Raw genomic sequence first — 14,952 nt, forward strand, 5'->3', positions numbered from 1 at the left:
CTGTTCCAGTCAGGGGACGAATTTTCTCTTATTCTGCTAGAAATGTGTTTTTTCCACAGGGTTTTGTTTTTTGGTGTGCAGTTTGGGGTTTAGTTTGTTGTGTTTTTTTGTTTTTGTTTTTGTTTTTTTTTTTTTTCCTCGCTCCCAGGTTTTTATCTTGATAATTACAAAGACCTTTCTGTTCTAATTGCCAAAAAATGACACATTCCCTATAACCAGCAGTGTGCCAGACTTTAGGTGGGCTGTTAAAGCTTTTGGAGTTGATCCCGAAAGCTGTGCATCTCCGCAGTTGAGGAATGATGCATTTGTATTTTTCTAACAAACGCAAACAGCGTATTTGCTACATTATCCCATCACCAGAAATGCAATAAAATACCACGAGGCTGTTGCGACAGTCCTTTCTGTTCACAGAACTCCTGTCGAAATCAAAGCAGGGTTTGGATGGAGGGTCCTGCATTCGGCATGTGATGTCCTCCCTGGGTTATTTATATATGGAGTCACCTCAGGAAAAATACATTTCAACTAAAACCCGGCAACAGATGTTTAAAATGCCCCTGGAGGCATACTTAAAATGAAATGGAGATTAGGTCTGAAGTCCACTGAAAACGGTGGAGAAGACTGTATGGCTTGAGGGACCTCTGGGTGGTCCCTGCCCTCCAGTTGCTCTCGGATCCCATAGATACCAGGACAAATTCCCGCTCCTGTTTAAATTCATCCCAGCCGTGCCACTGAAACCAGGGTTTAACGCCAGACTCAAAAGCAGCTTTTTATGGCAGGATTGCCTCCAGTCCGTGAGAGCGAGCACATGGTCAGCTTCTGCTCAGCTTCTCTGCTGCGTTGAAGGGAGATGCTGGACTCCTCACTGCCCTCCTTGGGTTTTTGTTTCGGTTTCTTTTGCTGGACTTGTTCTGCTTTCTATAAATAACCACTGGAGCAGAAGCTGCAGCTACTGGGCTTGCACTGAGCTGTCCTTAACCGTGGGCTGCTCTTGGTGGGTCTGGGTTTTGGGGAAATTATTGCTGAAAGAGCCTGGGTTTGTGATGATGAGGAAAGGGGGAGAACATGTGAGCTGTCAGAAAAGTGCGTGCTGTGAGCCGGGCAAGCGGGGCGGCCAGAGTCCTGTCTGCCCCGGGAGCTGCCATCGGAGCGACTCGTGGTCTGCCCCAAATGCTGGGAGAGGTGGTGGAGAGCAGTTCGCAGCTTCTGAGGATGCCCCTTTGGGCGAGGGTGCCTCCCGGCTGCCCGCTGCGCGCTCTCTTCCACGAAAGCGGTGGAGAGATGGAACCACCGCTGCCGTCGGCGTCACGGGAAATACCTCACTGCGGAGCGGCGTTCCCGAAGGCGTGAGACCAGCGGAGTGTGTCTGTGTGGTATTTGCGTTATGCAGCCAGAGTGTTTTCCCACTGCTGCACCTGAACCTTAATTTATAGTGTATTTAAGCATCCGTACGGGAAGGCTGACTTCCAGAGGCTCGGAACAGCTGCAGCTCCTGCTCGATCCACTGCAGTCAGCCGGGGGGAGCCCCGGGCGGTGGGAATTTTCTTCCTTCTGCATAAATCCCCAATCGTCTTGTTGAAAAGGTCCAAGTTTGGCTGTGGTTATAACAAGTTGTCTGCAGCAGCCGGGCTTGGAAAAAATGCAAGGAAGGTAATAAATTTAAGTATTTGTGTTGGTTTTATGATTAAATTTTGGTAGCTTTGTTGATGAGCGGCGGAAGTATAGAAACAGGCAGTTAAATCCTCCCTTTGGGTCATCGGTCTTCTGCGTTTGCAGGCTGCTGCGTTGTGCATGTCAGACCCAGAAGGAGCATCCTGCCCCACGCAGAAGAGCCCCCTTGAACACGTCTACAAAAAACACGTGAACCTCCTGAGATGAGCTGAAGATGGGCTGTACCCAAACCAGAGCGTAGCACAGGGGGGCGGCAGGAGGGAGATGGATGCTCATCTTCAGAGTTCAACTTGCAGATGTGTGTGTGACGGCTAAAGATCAGTCGTGAGAACAGGAACGGACGGGGGAAAGGCAGAATTGGTGCATTATTTGTGTCACAGCAGAAGCTCGCAGTTGAGTTTTGGGTGCAGGGAAGCTACGGTGCTCCATGAGCCTCGGGGGAGAGGGCTGGTGCCCAACCAAGGAGGTGAAACAATGGGTGGGACAAAAATCTATGTAATTATTTCCTCCTTTACTGCCAGGAAACCGATTACAGCCACAGTTCTTGTTGAATAGTGTCTTGCGGATCGGATGAATGTGTTTGCTGTACCTGCAGGTGATTTTTCATAAGCAACGTCAGTAGGCTTGTCTCTGCGCGTTTCCAGAGTGCGTCTGCTGAAAAGATGGCATTAAATTTGCACAGTCAGAGAAAAAGAAAAGGTAATTCGGCAAAATCAACGCTTTTCCTTGGCGGAGAGGTTGGTGTGTTGAAAGGTGATGGGTTTTACAGAGCATGCCCAATGCGGGGGCATCTCTTGCTCTCATCGGTGTAGGCCACTTCGAAACGTCTGTGGTGGAGCTGGGGTGACACACGCCGTTATTTCTGCGTGTGATTTCTGCGTGTGATTTCTGCGTGTGATTTCTGCGTGTGATTTCTGCGTGTGATTTCTGCGTGTGATTTCTGCGTGTGATTTCTGCGTGTGATTTCTGCGTGTGATTTCTGCCTGCTTGGGCTATTTCAGGTTCCAGGGCAATTAAGAACAAAGTGCGGTTAAAAATGGTTTGAAGTGATTTCTAGCGTTTTCTAGGTCTAAACTACTTCATTAATTCCAGCACGCGTGCCAAAATAAAATAGCAAAAAAAAAAAGTATTTATAATCTTTGTTTTTTTTTTTTTTTTTTTCTTTTTGGAAGTTAAGGTCTTGGGGTATAAATCATTGGTATCGTTTTCAACATGAGAAGTAAAGGGCTTTGTAATAGGCGTGTTTCCTGCCGTGCATCACGGATTTCTTTCTTAGACTCCGCCGTACCGGCTGTGAGTTTGGGAGAGCTCTGCCAGGTGGGTTCTCGCCACCCTCCGGTAGTTGGGTCCTGTGTTCCACAGGGCTCAGCCCTCGCGTCCTCACCCCGCCATGTTCTCCTGGGCTTTTTGAGGCTTTTTCACTTTTCACACGCCAGTTCCTTCCCGGAGGTCCGTCTGACTGTCCCAGGCCTCTTCCATTTTGAAGAGGTCACCTCTCACTTGAATTCCTGTTGTTCCTAGTTTGGGAGGCGTGTGAGGCGCTGCAGCAAGCTGCGTGTTCACCGAGTCACCCGTCCCTGGGCTGGGCTTCCCCTCGTTGTCACGAGTCCGATTTTAACCTGGCACATCACAATTTCTGTGAGTAGCCGTCCAAGCGTGACAGGGGACCAGCATCTCTGCAGCTTTGACCATCGTGTACGCGGATCACACACGGCACGCGCAATTTCTGCTTCCGTATCGGGAGCTTCAGGGCAAAGATTTTTCTTTTGAATGCAGTTTGTATGGTTGGGTTTGTTTTTGTTTACTGATCCCATTTACTGAAGACTGTAGTCTGAGGAAATTAAGTTCATAATCATTCGTATATTGCGGGAATTCTGTACAGAGGCTGATTGGGTGGCTGGGACAGGGCTGTTATGCTAAATCTGTAAATTTTATTAAATAAGTTTCCAATAAAGTCGGATGTACGAGGAAACGATTTATTGCTGTCCAGCAGTAAACAGAAGAAACCCTTGACTCCAGACTGTGCAATGCAATTTTTGGAAGACTCTTAAATCACCCTTGTATTTTTATTGAAGAATTAATGATTCTGGATTGTTCCATAGTGTATCTTAGCTGACGCTTCCTTTTCTCTGTATTTTTTGTTTTTTTCCAGACTGCTGCGGGAACAGTGGATCAGAGCCAAATACGAGCGAAAAGAGTTCATTCACAGCGAGAAGCAGGAGCCTTATTCTGCAGGTAGTGACAGACGCTTTTGGCAGATAAGTTTTTGGGTGTCCAGCACCTTCCATTTTTTTGTCTCTGTTTATATGTTCTTTATAATTGATTACTGCTTGTTTGTCACTGAGTGTAAGGAGCAAGTCTGGTCTTTAGGGAAAGATCCTTCCTGGCATTCCCTGTATTTGACTGGGAATATTGAGGCTTTTCATACCTGATGGGAATAAATCGGTTGTCAGGAGTCTTTCTGTGGACTCCCATGGGCTGTTCGCCGGCAGCAAGTCAGATAAAGCCCCAGTGAGTTCGTTTCTGGCGGTAGGAGGCGCGAAGGTGGGTTGAAATGGAGATGGGGGTGTTCGTCTCCTCAAGGTGACTTTTGCTTTGGGAAGATGAAGTAGGATTATTAGCGTGGTTTGCTGGGTTTTGCGCTCGCAAAGACCCAGCGCGTGTGGCAGAGCTCGTTTCAGCGCTCCCAGCGCCACGGGCAGAGTGGCGGTGGCCGTGCAAAGGGGTGGGTCAGTGGAGCAGTGGATGGGGTGATTCTCTGGCAGAAGGGCAGGATCTGAAGAGGAGGCGCAGGGCTCGGCCGTGTTCCTTGTGTGGCTGCACCAGCGTAAGGACCGGCATGAAAGTGCCTGAAATTAGCTGGGCATGTCTTTGTTATATGTAAGTGGCATTTCTTTGTTATAAGTAAGTGGCATTTAATTTATTCTGCATATTAAGTGGTTGACACCAGCTACGTGCTTGGGTGACTCTGGGATAATTTTATTAGCAAAGACTATGCTACAGATGAAAGGTTAAAATATTATTTTCATGCAGCTTTTCAAGACTAATAATAAGCAAGTAGCTCCAGCAGTTTGCTGTTATTAAAACCACAATTAAAATCTTATCTCATATATTCTCAATCTATGTTAGAGCATTTCTGCTCTGCTATTTTGTATACATGAGGAATGCGCATAGCGTGCATGGGGTATCCATATTCATACATAGTACATTGTGCACTTTTTATTTTAGATTTTCAAAGCGGTATGCTGGAATTGGACATGTTCTATTAACAATAAACAGTTTCATTTCTTAGATAATTTTGGAATATATCTGCTAACGTGTGTGTAACGTTCATTCAGGAATAATGTTTCCGATTTATACCGTGCAACTTTTAAATACAAAAGCTTGGATTCAACTAGGTACTTCAGGCAAATACATAATTTTAAGCACATGATTAGTCCTTTTGACTCCAAGAAGAGTGTTTACCTGGTCAAAGTGAAGTAGGTGCTTCAGTGCTGTGTGGGAAGAAGGGCAGCGTGTTCTGAGCTCTCGGAAAAATGTTACAGGAAGAGTTCAAGCAGGAGTTTATTTTAGCAGCGTATTTTGTAGGTGTTCTTCAGTAATGTGGCTGCATAATATTTAACTGCGTGGGGAAGGAACAGGGTTTTCTCCCCTCTCTGAAGTTCAAAAGCCATTAAATGCAGAGTGGAAGGGAATGGGTAAGCCATTCTAAACGAACAGGAGGAGGAGGGGAAGGGAATGCAGGCTGGTGGGCATCTTGTAGGTTGTGTATGAGTGCTTTTGGGTTGTATATCATCTTTGAGAATTGTACCATCCTTAAAATCCAGCACAGGAGCCGCGCAAATGACTCGTGCAACCGAGATGTCATTTGTTGATTCTTCTGGACAGTAAATCCGAAGGGGAGCTTTGCCCGGGTGATTCCTCCTTAGGATGACCGCGTTGGTGTTACAACGCTGGGGACACACCAGACTTCCAGTGCCAACTTTTCCCTTCTGCTGAACCGTAACTGCCCCCAGGTGTGGTTGCAGGTCCGTACTTCACCCCATGCCAAACGGTGCTCCTTCTTCTGGACTGTGTGACGTAACTTGGTTGATGATGCTGTTTTCAGCTCTTGGGCTGTTACAGCTGGAGTCGGTTGTTTCCCAGGTTGTGGCTTGAGAAGGGAGCCCAGGGAGAATCCGTGTCTGGTAGGAAAGCAGCATGCTGGAGATCACAGAATCATAGACTCATTTAGGTTGGAAAAGACCCTAAAGATCATTGAGACCAACCGTTAACCTAACATTACCAAGTCCACCACTAAACCATGTCTCTGACAGAGACGTTCCTGTGTGCTAGTTGGGACAGTTCTTGTATCTCTCGGGTGAAATGGGGGTGTTTTGTCATTGTGTTGTGCGTGGTGCTGGACCACCAGTTTGCCCAGCTGGTGTAAACCAGTGCTGCCCAAGAGCTGGTCTGAACCACGCCGTCTGTGAGCCCTCCAAGACAGGCTGGAGCTTGGTGCTTGTGGAAGCTCGGCCACACCACGCATCCTGGCTCTGCCCTTCTCACTGCTTGCAGGGGTCGAGACACTTAGTGGCCACACCAGCGGCTTGGAGCATGCACCCAGTGTGGGGTGGACCTGCTGTGCCCAATTATGCCGGGCTCAGCGTGGCTGGGAACCACTGCTTTCCACCTCCTGAACTGCCCGTGAAGGCACCGAGGTGGGACCGACAGAAGGACGCCCTTCTGCCCACCCCGCACCCAGTTTGTGTCTCACTTGAACGTATGTGTTTTCTTTCTAATGCTGTCTTAGACCATTTTTTCTCACCGTTCTGAATTCCCCGGAGGGGTGTTAGATTACTGGTTTCTAAGCATGAAACATTTTGTTGCTAATAGAGACGTCGGTATCCATTTTCTCATGTTTGTTGGAAGATTTAATTCCATTTTCCAATCCCAGGGGCAATTTTGCATTCTGATGTTTGTTCAATAATTGCATAAAAAATAAGAAAATGCTATCTTTGAGTCGTTTTGAGCAACATCCTTTTCCAGGCAGCCTGACGAAACCCTGGTCAGAAATTCAATGTCTTTCAGAAAATCCTTTGGGGAGAGACTGTCTGGAGCCTGTAGATGCCGGGCAGAAGCTATCGCAGCCAAACTGACAGACTTGGGAGAAATGAGTCTCGGGACAGGAGTGTCAGATGCGCAGGTCAGAGCCGAGATAGTCATGCGGGGAAGCCTGGCAGGAGGATGCGCCAAACTCTTCAGCTGCTGCTGAGGAGTATAAATAAGAGGCCGTGTGGGATGCAGGGGCAACAGATGCCCCAAAAGGTCTTGCATAGCCCCCGAACCCATGGGGAATGTCTGCCCCGTGAGATACAGAGCGATGCGAGGTAGCAGAACCAGAATGGGGAGACAAAGACACTTTGCCCATGGAGAGATCCCCGGTGTGGGCAGCGCTGAGCGTTGAAGCCATCTGGAGCCTCACCCCAGAGAGGACCGTGGCTGTAGATCCGTGGACCTCGGTTCAGTCCCCGCGTCAGCTGTCCCCTCGCGGGGATGTGCTGTTACACGTGCGTGTAGTCGCAGCCGCTTACCTTCTGTAGAAGATCTCGGTGGAAATTCCTGTAAGGGCATTTTTAGGGAGTTTCTTGCTCCCCTGGGAAGCCGTGGAGCACGAGCCCGTGGGCTCTTCACAGCTCCTCTGCCCCCAGTTGGGTTTTCAAAGTCTGATGGTTTCATTCCTCCGAAAGAGCCGTCGTTAATGAGTATATTAGCGCCATTGATTTTAGTGTGAGGAGTCAGTTTGAGTTCAGATAGTGCGGGGAGATTAGTAAAACAGTGATTAAATGCTTCGGTGATCCACTATCGATTCTTAGATACACCCTTTTATACGTTTGAGCTCTTAATGCAGCTCTAGTATGAGAGCTAAATAATTTGTTCGTCCTCCCCAGACTTTATGAAGCAAAACATTATTTACACCCCAGCAACCCCGATTAACACCCTGGTCCGCGTCCCTTCCGCTCGCGATACGTTTGTTGCACAACAGCACAGAATACCAGTTTAAGAGCCTTACATTAACGCGTTTCAGGTTGGCTTTATCCTTTCTGATAAATTAACTGGCTAAATTACTGTTACTCTCCTGCTAATTATCCCTTTTAACGGAGTTTAATGGGGCACGGGTGCTGAATTCTCCTAGAAACAGAGGATGGTGGTAATTGCCGCCAAAGTCCGTATCTGGATCTCAGGGCAATTGAAAGGTTTGATAATTTCTAAAAAGATTTTGATCAGTTTGGAAAAGCTTGGACATTTTCCCCCGCTGTTGACAGGCAGCAGTAACGGCAGCGCTTCCCAAAAATCCTACTGAAAGCAAATTCATTGGGGCGCTTTTGATTCCTCTTAATCCAATGGATTTCTTTTAACCAGGGGGGACGTGGAGGAAGCGAGAGGGAGCGGTGTTTGCGGGGCAGGAGCACTATAATACCATAAACTGCTCAAGGTGCAGCTGCTCTGGTGCATCGCACGTCGCGGATGAGAGAAAGGGACGTGAACGTGGCCAAGAGAGAGCAAAAGGGAGTCATTTGCTCCTTGAACTTGGCTTTGTCTCCTGACGGACCCACCTCGTTGCCGCCGGGGTGCTGGGAGGAGTCGGTGCCCTGGGACGAGCTGAAGCCCAGTCCGGGGGGAGCTGTGGGCAGAGATAACGCGTCTTCGGGTCTTTGCTTTAACGTTAGCAAGTGAAGTGGGAGAGCTCTTAACAGCAGGCGTGTAATCTCGCAATGCTCGTCAGGAAAAATGGCTTAGCTTCGCCGTTAGGACCGTGAAAGCACCAGTCCGCGGGACGGATGCGGCTGGTTGAGGGGGAAAAAAAGAGTGTGGCCAGCAGGTCGAGGGAGGTCATCCTCCCCCTCTACTCTGCCCTGGTGAGGCCACATCTGGAGTACTGCGTCCAGTTCTGGGCTCCCCAGTTCAAGAAAGACAGGGATCTGCTGGAGAGGGTCCAGCAAAGGGCTACGAAGATGATGAGGGGATTAGAATATCTTTCATATGAGGAAAGGCTGAGGGACTTGGGTCTCTTTAGTGTAGAGAAAAGAAGACTGAGGGGAGATCTTATTAATGCTTTCAAATACTTAAAGGGAGAGCGCCAGAGGGATGGGAGGAGTCTTTTTTCAGTGGTGCCCATTGATAGGACGAGGGGTAATGGGCACAAGCTTGAACATAGGAAGTTCCATCTTAACATGAGGAGGAACTTCTTCACTTTGAGGGTAGTGGAGCACTGGCACAGGCTGCCCAGAGAGGTTGTGGAGTTTCCCACTCTGGAGACATTCAAAACCCACCTGGACGCTGTCCTGTGCAACCTGTTGTAGGTGACCCTGCTCTGGCAGGGGGGTTGGACTAGATGATCTCCAGAGGTCCCTTCCAACCCTGACTATTCTGTGATTCTGTGGTGCAGGCGGGGGTTGCTGGTGGTGTCTCCAGTGACAGACGGAGATGCCGGGCTGTGCAAAGGCAGCTGCCACCGTTTCCTTGAAAGCATCGTCTGAGACAGCTCAGCAATGATTTATACGCTCTTAGGCCAGGCTCTAGGTGCCTTCCAGCACAGTGAGCTTTCCAGCGAGGCATGGGGCAAACTGGGCGCAAACAGCAGCAGCATCAAGCGCAGTTTTCAGCAACTTCGCCGCGATTGCTGCCTTCTTGTGTTTCCTATAAATCACAGACTGGTCAGGGCTGGAAGGGCCCTCTGGAGCTCCCCCAGTCCCACCCCCCGCCAGAGCAGGGGCACCTCCAGCAGTGGCACAGGACACCTCCAGGCGGGTTTGGAATGGCTCCAGAGACTCCTCCCCTCTCTGGGCAGCTGTGCCAGTGCTCTGCCGCCCGCGCAGGAGAGAAGTCCCTCCTCAGGTTGAGACGGAACTTCCTGTGGTCACGTTTGTGCCCATTCCCTCTTGTCCTAATGGGGCAGTAAATCCTATTGCTATTAATTTGTCAGATGGTGGAAGAGCAGTCAAGAACCAGAGAAGACTGGATATTAGGAAAAAAATTTTCACTGAAAGGGTTATCAAACATTGGCAGAGGCTGCCCAGGGAGGGGGTGGATTCGCCATCCCTGGAGGTGTTGAGAAAAAGGGTAGAGGTGGTACTTGGGGACATGGTGTAGAAGTGGTTTCGTCAGGGCAGGGTAATGGTTGGACGTGATGATCTTAAAGGTCCCATCCAACCTCAGTGGTTCTGTGATTCTATGAGACTAAGATTCACAAGAGGGTACAGCTGACAAAAAGTGCTGCTACCAGCTCTGCCTGCCGGCACCATTCCCTTGCAGCAGGACTGGGGAGCAGTGGTTTGCCCTCGCTCATGGCAGACGCTGTTGCATATCTTTCATGGTGAGACTTTTGGTTCCCAGAGGCATTCAGGATGGGGATGCGCTGTTTGCAAGGGAGAGGGGTAGTAAATGCCAACAAGCATCACTGCTTTCATTCTTTAGTCATGGGAGGTTGGAGCTCCTCAGCCGATGTAAATTGTCCTAAGTCCCGTAAAAACAGTGGAGGAATTCAGATTTACAGCAGCTGAAGATATAAACCCTGTCCTTTGGGGTGGAAGGTGGAGGTGCCTTTGATTATTTGAATGGTAGTTATATAGCTGGCTGGAATGGCCTGTCGGAGTGCAGGGTGGCATAATATGGTGCTACTGCAGCCTTCGGTGGCCTGAGGGCTTCCCTTGGAGCAAGAGAGTTAGAAGACATAGGCAAGATTTTGGGCATATCGGTGAAATCAAAGACGATTTGGGCTTTGGCCTCTGTTGGCTTTTATTCCTGTATTTATAGCACTATGGACCAGATCTTATTGTCATTATTCAGGTGAGCTCTAGGTTTACCCAGGTAGCTACGAAGGGTACCATTTGTCTGAAGGTGCCTATTTGCTTGTAATATCTTCTCTCGACGCCCTAGAGACTACTTGGCTTATATGTTATTTTGTATTTGTCTGCAAATACGATGGCAAAATAAATTATGAGACATGAAAGAATACCCTAAAATAGTAAAATCTGTTAATATGCGCTTTCCATTCCATGTGGCTCTTGCATAATTTGGGCAGCAGTCTGAATTAATTTTCCCCTGCGCTTGCACAGTTGGAAGGAGCTCTGACTGCAAAGCACCAGAGAAAACGCACGGGACACAAACACGTTCTTGCTCAGTGTGAGGAAGATACCCTTATTAGTTCAGTCTGACCCGCAGTGATGTAATGCGGTTTGTATTGGGCCTCATCAGACAAAGCGGTGAGCAGCGTCGCAGTTAAAACCCAATTATTTTAACTGACAGACCTCGTCCTCTGCCGTCTCTGGTCTCGAGCTCTCCCCCTCGGCGAGCTCGCGGGGCGCTACGAGGCTCAGAGCGACACCGGCTCCGCCGTGTGTTTTCTCACAACCTCCGAAGCGAAGCGCCTCTCTCCCGCTGCGCGCGCCGCTGGACTGCAGGGCTGAGCAGCACCCGCAGAACAAACCAGTCCTCAGGGCAGCCTAAAAGGCCACGGGTTTTATTGCACAGGAGTCTGCCTGGCAACCAGAGCAAAGAAAATAAAGCATCGGCTTGAGGGCTCCTGGTGTGCTTTGCTGAGACGTTACTGCACGTGGGCTTTAAGGAGGTGCTCGCGGAGAAGGTACCGTCCCCTTTGCTGTGCCGGCACACGCGCTGAGACCCGGCGGTGGAGGAGGCCGGGGGGAGAGGAGGTTCGGCCGCATGGCGGGGGTGGGATGGGGGTGTCCGGGGACAGGCAGTGTCTCCTGAGCCGCGGTTGTTTGCAAAAAGAGAGGATGAGAGAGCAGAGGGAAGGAAGGAGACGGGAGACCGCCCCAGCGTCGCAGCCGCTCGGAATTGCGTCAAAGGTGATCAGGATTTTCCCGGCAACATGCTGTTTGTCCTTTTTCATCAGAAGTTTTTGGAGGAAGTGGCCAACCTCAGTGAATTCACAGCTCCGAAATGCAATTGGAGAATTAACAAAGTTCTTATAGAAAATTTCAGAAGGTCACACTGAGAAGCGTCCAGTCTGATGGTTTTATTTTTGAATCGTGGTACGTTGAGAGTTTCTGAGAGGTCGACTTATTTCTGTTATATTCTTTCATCTCTCAGAAAAACACCCCCTCTCCTCCGGCCAGTAGCACTCCCTCCTCCCAGTTATTAGCAGAGCACAGCCTGGGGGTCCGGGGAGAGGAGAGGGCTTTGCAGGGGAGGAGGGCTGCGTCCCCGGGGCCTGGGCACAGACACGGGTCAGTTTGTCCACTGCTCTGATGGGATGTGGCCCCGGGGATGGAAGGTGCCCATCAGCCAAGATCAGAGGTGAGAGCCCGTCCCAGCCCTACAGGCGTGTGGTGGTGCGGCGATGTTGGGAGAGTCGGTCTCGGCAAAGACTGGAAGCACATCTCCCGTCACTGTCCGTGGGGATGGTGGCTCTCTGCCTTAGGCAAACTAGGACTTTCACCCCGTATATTTGGTATTACAGCTTTTTGGAGCAGCCTAAAAGAGCCCATGGAGCGATCGCGGGTTCAGCGCTGTGCTTTGGGGCTAGCGGAGCCTGCTGCGTGGCTGGTGTGGGACGGCATCCCCTGGCCCTGTGAGAGGAGCCCCCAGGCTCAGGGGAACAGGGCAGAAGCGCGGTCAGCAAGGTTTTTAGGCTGCAAACTACTGGGGATGAAGTGGCGAGAGCGAGCGCGCTGCTCAGAGGAGAGGCGTTTTCTCCAGCATCCTTCCACACGCACGTATGTGCCCGCGCCAATAAATCACTGCCCTGCAATAGGGCCCTCCCGGCCTTGGCTGCAGCTCCCTTGCGGGGACGGGCAGTTGAAGCAACACCAAAAATGATGCTGGTGAAAAGGCTCAGAGAAAGAGACATCTGCAAAGTCTCAGTTCAGGGCCCTGTAGTGGTATTGAGGTCGCGGCAGTGGGTTGTTCCCGCATTTGGGCTTCCGTGAGAGGTGCAAGAGAGGCAAGGGTGGGTTCTCCCCCCTCCCCCCCCGCCCCGTTTCTGCCTTGGCTGGTGTGAATTTGCATTGCTCCGCTGACGCTTTGCTGGTTTATGCTGCCTGAAAACCTCCATGCAGGAGACTGCTCCCTCCCGCTGGACCCGCTCCGTGGCGGAGCGTCGCGCCGTGGGGAGTGAGGTGCCCTTCCTCACACAAGCCCTGGCGGCGCCTGATGCAGTGCTGCTGCGGGGGCAACTCGATATGGGCGATGCAAAGCTGTTGTGTGCAACCGTCTCCTCTTAAGCGGGGAGAGGCGCCGTAGGTGCTTCCCGTAACATCCTTTAACTGCTGACGAGAGCAGCCCGTTAAGTAAAATAGCCAAATTGAAACTCTCGTCTTGCAAAGGTGTTATCAGCTCAATCAAGAGCTGCTTTTGGCGCTGGGGATGATCTGAGCCAGCTAATGTGTGTGGTCAGGACGGTAGCCAGCTGCCGTCTTGGCTTCTTTCATACAGACCGGCGTGAAGATGATTTCATCACCTTTTTTTTTTTTTTTTTTTTTTTTTTTTTTTTCCCCCAAATGCAACCCACCTCCTTGGCCGACGGTCCTGTTTGTGTTTCCACCAACTCCAGGGACGTTCTCCTGGCTTTTTGCAGGGGAAGAGCTGCAGGTGGGGAAGGTGAGGCTGTGCTGAGCGCGGTACGAAGGCGGAGCGGGATGGCGGCGCCGCTGGGTGCGAGGTCAGAGCCGGCGGATGCCGTCGTCCCCTCGGAGGAAGAAGAGGCAGCGCCCTGCTACAGGGGTGGCCCTGCGCACAGCGGGGGTGAGGCTGACTTTTAAGCCTGTAAACGATCCCACCGCTTTATCAGCAAGAAAGAGCGGAGGGTTTAGCGGCTCCAGGGAGCCACGTCTGGCTGAAACGGGGCGCGATGCCGCAGAGGCAGAGGGGGAGATGGGCAGACGGTGCTCGCACAAGCTGTGGTTCCTGAGGAAACCCAGCTCACGGGAACGACGAGAGAAACCGCGCGACAGAAGTGCGTGGAAACGGCTGCGTCAGCAATAACTCGCCAGGCTTTCACCAGGCGCCGGTGCGGGCGGTGGTGCAGAACAAGGCCACCGGCGCGGCTCAGCCCTCAGCAGCGGTGCCCCGGCAGGCGCGGGGTGCGCGGGAGCATCCCGCCGCTCTACGGGGCGTTCGGCTGCTTTGGGGGTTCGGTGTGTGTCTGAAATAATCGACCGTCATTCCCACGCTGTGCCGGAACGCCGTCGTGGCTGCCGCTGCGAGGGTGGGAGTGCCTGGCCACGGTGCGGGGCAACGCGCCACCTCTCTTGTACAAACTGGCAAGGTATAGAAATGCTTATATATATTTTATTTAGATATAATTTTATAATTATAATAATATGTATTTATACATATTATATATAATAAAAATTAAAATAACTAAAATTTAAATAAATTAATAAAAATAAAATAATAATAAATAATTAAAATAAATATATATATTTAAGTATATATATAATATATACTTTTATATATATATTTATATAAATAAAAAGCTTTTTTTTTTTTTCCCTCCCTTCCACCTTCTCTCCCTTCCCCCAGTCCCCTATGAGATTACAACACCTCCTCCTGATAAAAACAGCCTTTGGTGCCAGCGTGGGTGTCCGAGGGGCCGGGGCACAGACCCGGGGCAGCTCCCGCCGACGCCGTGTCCCGCAGTGGATCCGCTGGCCGGTGTGACTGGCTCTGCAATCGCAGCTCGGAGCCGTTTGTAATAGGGCCATAAGCACTTTGTTAAGAAAAATCGGTTTAGAATCTCCGCTACCTGTTCAGTGTTTGGAGAAATCTCTGCAGAGCAGTTGCAATGGTTTGTATTAACGTACCCCAAAATATAGTGACGGCTGTGGAGGCATTTCTGGTGACAGCAGTGAGGTTTGAAATGTCGCTTTATAAACACGACGTTACTCTGAATACCAGAATAAAAGTTTTAGCGCCATGTAAAGCTGCAAAATTGTAAGGCGCCTGTAAAGCCCAGCCTGCGCTATGTGTCTGTAGTGAACAGTAGCACCGAAATAAAGAGCTTCTTTTCCCCTCATTCTGTTGTTTTGCTGGCACGATTCCCATAATGCCCGGGACTTGCCTCTTGATTTACACCATATATAGAAATACAGAAAAAGCCTAATTACAACTGGCTTTTCTGACATTTTTTGGAGTTGAACTTCTGAGAACACCGGCTACATCTGTAACCTCCATCCAAAGGTCTGAGTTTTTCAGGAGTCTCTGTGAGTGCAGATCTCTATTTAACCTCAGCGCACACGTGGCCGATGGGCGAACAGAGCTGTCAAAAGCTTTAGCAGG

General features: G+C 50.2%; 1 protein-coding gene across 1 annotated transcript in view; it reads left to right on the top strand.

Moving 5' to 3' along the window:
- Positions 1–14,952, top strand: part of ADAP1 (ArfGAP with dual PH domains 1) — a gene marked incomplete at its 5' end in the record, with an annotated part of 62,330 nt that overhangs the window by 17,967 nt on the left and 29,411 nt on the right. Inside the window, one exon of the mRNA XM_082490822.1 lies at positions 3,821–3,903. Within this exon, the coding sequence (XP_082346948.1) occupies positions 3,821–3,903 (83 nt within the window). The remainder of the gene's footprint in view (positions 1–3,820; positions 3,904–14,952) is intronic.

This window comes from Vanellus vanellus (genome assembly GCF_965231255.1).
Source record: "Vanellus vanellus genome assembly, chromosome: 14".
NCBI classification, from domain to species: Eukaryota; Metazoa; Chordata; class Aves; order Charadriiformes; family Charadriidae; genus Vanellus; species Vanellus vanellus.